The sequence below is a fragment of the Pterocles gutturalis genome, unplaced genomic scaffold, assembly GCF_000699245.1.
Source record: "Pterocles gutturalis isolate BGI_N339 unplaced genomic scaffold, ASM69924v1 scaffold8314, whole genome shotgun sequence".
NCBI lineage: Eukaryota > Metazoa > Chordata > Aves > Pterocliformes > Pteroclidae > Pterocles > Pterocles gutturalis.
Window position 1 is genome coordinate 12,920 of NW_010133208.1, and position 5,310 is coordinate 18,229.

Genomic DNA, 5,310 nt, shown 5'->3' on the forward strand with positions numbered 1-5,310 from the left:
GAGCGCTTACGGTTGGGAATTGCTGTGATTCATGGGGAAGCTCAAGATGCTGAGTCTGACATGGTGGATGGTCGACACTCACCACCTACAGCCAAAAACGTAGCTGCTATTCATCCCAGTTTGGAGATACCTAGTAAGTAAGTTTGTATGTGAACGTATTCACCTATCAATTTTTGTGGGTTTGGGGAATGGGGCTGGTAGTGAGAGGGACCGTCAAAAAGGAGTGGTTCTTTACTTCTCTCTGTACTAAAATTACGAATCAATTGAATTGGTTAAGAATTTGAGTCTAAATGAATGTAGTTAATTCTTTGGCTAAGCTTAAAAAAATCATTAATGTATTAAAATCCTGCTAGTTTTTCCCAGTAGCGCTGTAATGGTTGAAATAGTTGTTGCTTCATTTCTCTCTGTAACAGTGGTGACCCATGCAAAGCAGACGTTTCCACGCTTCAAGTAAATTGTATAATCTTTCTCTTTCTTTCTCCTTTCTATCCCTCTAAAAAAATTTGCCATTAATCAGTGCTGATTCCCAAGGAAAAACCACCCATCACAGTTGTTGGAGATGTAGGAGGAAGAATAGCTATCATCGTGGTAAGTTAGATGCCATTGCTTCTGATAGATTATATTAAACATGTTAAGGTTGCAGAAATCACGTCAATTTTTTGCTGTGTCAGCAACTAAACTTTGGTTGATGTTGGGCTTTTGATACTGCACTTTTTATACTGTGAGGCAGTATTCTGCACACTTACTGAAGCTGTGGGAAGTATGAGGTGATCATGCTGGAAAGCAGCTTTTGGACCTTGTTTCTATGAATAGGCCAGATAAAATTCTGTTCAGGTGCTTGCCTGAAGGTGAGGAGTTTCAGGTGGTGCTTACACATCAGATTAGGGGAAGGTCACCATGTTTGTGTTCTGTGAGCTTAGAAATGCCAGTGAAGTAGAGATGATGCCAGTCTCATGGTTTCTCTAAGGCAGAATGTAATCTCTGGGCTTGTCATGGGAAAGAGCAATTTTCTGTTAGTTTGGTTTTCGAATGGATGTCAGTTGTCTTGGCTTTTCCCTCTTCCCCTCATGGAGCAGTCCCTCTGCCCCTTGATGTTCAGTAGTTTTGGGCACTCTGCTTCACCACTCTTTCACACTCGCCATCTAGCTCAGAAGTCTGAAGAACAGCATCAATAAAAATGTCCATTTTGCGGTGACTGTAAACTGTTATACTTGAAAAAGATGTGACATCAATCTGCGTGTGCTGTGTTCATGTCGCTGAGGATGTGGTGCATCTCCACTGACGCGATTTTATTTTGACAGGATGACATTATAGATGACGTTGACAGCTTTCTGGCTGCAGCCGAGACCCTCAAGGAGAGGGGGGCTTACAAGATCTTTGTAATGGCCACACATGGCCTGCTGTCTTCAGATGCTCCTAGGCTGATAGAGGAATCTGCCATCGATGAAGTAAGCATGGATTCTGAATTTCTGATCAAATTATTTTGGTTTTTTTAAGCAAGCAATTTTCTCGTGACTTGATTCTTAAAATGTACGGGCGGTAAGAATTCAGCTGGTAGGTTCCTGGGTTCAGGCTTTCTTACTGTGGAGTTTTATGTTAGAATATGAACATCTACGTGTCCTTGCACTATAGCAGGGGGAAGCCAGGGAAGTGGTGAGATGAGAGACTGCCAGTATTAGCAGGCTTTTCCCTTCAGTGGAGGGGGGGATATTTTTGTAGCTTCCCTTGGACCTGCATGGCAGAGTGAAAGGAAGGAGGGACAGTGCCATTAGTATCCATGGATACGTGCAGTCCTGTAGCAATGAGTGGCTCTTCCTGAGACTGTGACCCTGCCAGTAATGTGAAATCTCGTTCTTTTATCAGCAACAGTGGCTTCACAGGATCTGGTGGGTGGACATTCCCTTTTGCAGTTCTTGGAAAGTGGGAAAAGATAAGAGCTATGTCTTTCTGATCATCTTTTCTTTCTGTAGGTGGTTGTTACAAACACAATTCCACATGAAATACAGAAACTCCAGTGCCCCAAGATCAAGACTGTGGATATCAGCATGATCCTCTCAGAAGCCATTCGCAGGATCCATAATGGGGAGTCCATGTCTTACCTTTTCAGAAATATAGGACTGGATGATTAATGCTTTTTATTCTAGAGAAACACCCCGGGCCAAACTGGAAGCGAACAGATAATGAGCTGTGAAGCGTCATGCTTACCTTAATATTTCTATTGAGCCACTTTTTGTTTTCTCTTGGTTTAAGTATCAAGGTAGAACAGTTTTTAAGAGCTGGGTTTTTTTCTTTGCAGGGTTTTTTTTTGGGGGGGGGGGGGGGGAATGGGTGGGGAACAAACATTTTACAAAAAACTGTTCTAGTTGCTTTTAGGTTAGTTGCACTATATACAGGATGGAAAAACCCTAGAAAACACTTGAGGCAAGAATTTGGCTTCTAAATTAAGCATTCCTTTTCCAAAGCTGCTTGCTACAAGTGCATTAAAAGATAATAAAATGAAGTGACTGTATAATATTTGCATTTTAAAAGCCAAAAAGGTTGTACTGTTGTATGCAGTTAAGTGATTTTGTAGGAGTGCTTTTATAGAAAAGCATATGAAATATGCACCTGTATTTATTTTCTGCAACAAAGAATAAAGATTTGTTTTGTGTGAGCTTTCTAAAAATGTTTGTGTACTAGTCACTTGTCTTCTAAAGTGTGTCCTGTTTAAAATGATCTGCAGGAATTGGTTAATGAAAGAAATCAAGAGCTGAATTGATGATTTTATGCTAATGTGTTACTTTGGAATATGAAGAGGATCAGGCTTCTTGGCAGGAGGGAGAATAATGTGCATTTTGCTTGTTACAGTGAAACACCTGCAAATGAGGAGAGGCTGCTTTTGCCTAATATGGGTCCTCTGCCATTTTTCAAGCTGTTGCTGCTGAGCAGTCTTGTAAAAAACAAAATACAACCTGTCACCAGCCAGTTGCAGGTGCTATCACAGATGTTTGTAGATCAGTTGTAATTTGGCAGTGACAGTAGGGTTCCAGCGTGCTGCTTTGCTTCAGGGAAGGCGGGAGGGAGCTAACGTCTGTGGCTGGATGTCATGGAACAACAGGGGCTTGGGAATATTGCAGGAGGCAGAGGTTCCAGCTGGTAAAATCCGAATGGGCTCATCACAGGTAAGCTGTTCTTTCAGAGGTTTGTACCCTGACCTGAATGTATGGATGAGCTGAAAAATACGGCCAAGGCGCAGAGCTTAACTTGTTCAGGTTGGTTTTCCCAACGTGGGTGGAACGGCCAGCTCGCTGCCACACTGTGAGCTTCCACTCTGAGAGACTTGGAAGGTCCTGACCCGTCGCAGAGAAAACAATGGTGGAATTAACGAGCATTTAGGAGTTGTGTGGTCTGATCTCTGTCAGGATGTCCTGCAGATGAGTGTAAAACTTATGAACGCCAGCCACAGTGTTGACACCGTTTCTCTCTGCTTGAGATGAACATTCAAGGGTTTTGAGAGGTTGAATTTGCTTTTAAGGATAAAACCCGTTATTTTTTCCTTCCCTTGTCTGTCCTGGCACAGCGCTGGGAACGATGGAGGCGTGGACTGCGGCTAGAAGACCTGGATATCGCTACAAGATCTGCAGTGCTGGATGTTGGTACATTCAGCAATCGGATGGTGATTTGATTGAAGCAACTGCCCATTTCTGTTCTGATAATGCTGTTCTTCATCCTGGGAACTTATTTTCTGTGCAATTATTCCGTTTGATTTCTGCAGCCCTGTCCAGAGAGGTACGCTCTGTCTGTATGAAACGACAAAATGCCAGGCTGTACCTGGTTGTACGTTAATGACAGGAGGTTATTAAACAGTTCAGCGATGTTAATAGATACACTGAGCTGACGTATTAACACTTCTGTGTACTTTCAGTGTGTTAATGCAGGTTAAATTCCGGTGGAGCTTGGGTGCATCAACGGTTGTTTGAAAGAGAGGAGAAATGTGCTGACCTGCCTCCGTGATGGACGCATTCGTTGCAGTGTATTTATTTTATTAGTGCAGCCCTGTGATACATGATTGGAAAGCGTGCTGCCACTTGAAAACGAGCCAGCCAGGCATCCAGTGCAGCAAACACTGATTAGTAAATACCCAAAACATTTGATTTGAAGGTTGTTTCCTCCTTGTTTCGTGTTGGCTTTTGGGGGAATAGCTCCAGCTCTCCTGTGACCGTTGCTGCTGGCTGGCGTGCTGAGGATCCCCCTTGGGCGTTGGTGTAGCTCCTGTGTTGGATCATCGCTTTAGCAGGTAGAAACCCACAACTTTCCCTCGTTCTGGGCAGTGCAATTATTAAATTGATTAGGACTAAAAAATGAGGGAACGGTTGCAGTTGTACGACTGGATTGCTAGTCCTTTGGCTGTTCACGGCACTGGAGTGGTTGGAAGGGAGCGAAGCACGTACGACTTCACTTGGATGATTTTCATACCGCTTTCATTATGCTGTGTAACTTCAGAGCTCCCTGAACTCCGTTTGCTTTTCCCAGCGCAAAAATATTACCAGAAATTAGTTCTCTGGAGTCCTTCAAAGGTAAAGAACACTTTAAACCCCTGCTTTATCCAGCAGTTTCTACAGTAATTAATTTCTCAGAAGATCATGCAAATTCTTCCCAGACTCTTCATATCTGCAAGAAAAATATTGGGGTTTGGTGTAGAGCTTATAGAAGACAAAAGCCATGGTAGTGTCTCGTCCAGCAGTATCTAGGTTTAAGGCACCTCTGCGAGCAGGCTGCTGGGATCCTGTGCCCCGAGAGAAATGCAGAAATGGTTAATTACAGGAGCAGCTTGGACCCTGAGCCTGCTGCTTTTGCAAGATCAATGCAGAAGAAGCAGAAAACCCCAAGGAAATGGGGATGAAGCAGCTGCTTGTTTGTGAGACGGTGAAATCAAGAGGTGTTCTCTGGAACCGGGGTGGTGGGGAAACGGGAAGGGGAGGGAGGCAGCAGGCAGCCTGGCTGCCCACCCAAAAGCCTTCAGGGGCGAAATGCCTGTTTAATGATAAATGCCCCCAAGCCGCTAACGAGTTACTGATTCAGTGAGTGTCTGCGTGAGGCTTTTGCGAGGATGAGGAGGGAGGCAGAGGAGCCATGGAGGGCAATTCCACTGCGGGATACTTCACCCCGTCGCAGCAGTTCAGCGTTGCTGATCTTGTTGTCGTAGTGGTTTATTTTTCCTTAAACGTTGCAGTGGGAATATGGGTAAGAGTGTTTTCTTTTTTTTCCCTTTTTTGAAGTCTTTTTTTTTTTTAAGTCTGGCTTTTCTGCATAGAATACTTCGAAAGCCTC

The 5,310-nt window shown here is 43.8% G+C and overlaps 1 protein-coding gene across 2 annotated transcripts in view; it reads left to right on the forward strand.

Annotated features, from left to right (window-relative positions):
* Positions 1-2,659, forward strand: part of PRPSAP2 (phosphoribosyl pyrophosphate synthetase-associated protein 2) — a 12,992-nt gene extending 10,333 nt beyond the window's left edge. For both annotated transcript variants that reach the window (XM_010081146.1, XM_010081147.1), the window contains 4 exons: positions 4-133; positions 518-588; positions 1,302-1,448; positions 1,971-2,659. In XM_010081146.1, the coding sequence (XP_010079448.1) occupies positions 4-133; positions 518-588; positions 1,302-1,448; positions 1,971-2,129 (507 nt within the window). In that variant the 3' untranslated portion in view covers positions 2,130-2,659. The remainder of the gene's footprint in view (positions 1-3; positions 134-517; positions 589-1,301; positions 1,449-1,970) is intronic.
* The last annotated feature ends 2,651 nt before the right edge of the window (positions 2,660-5,310 follow it).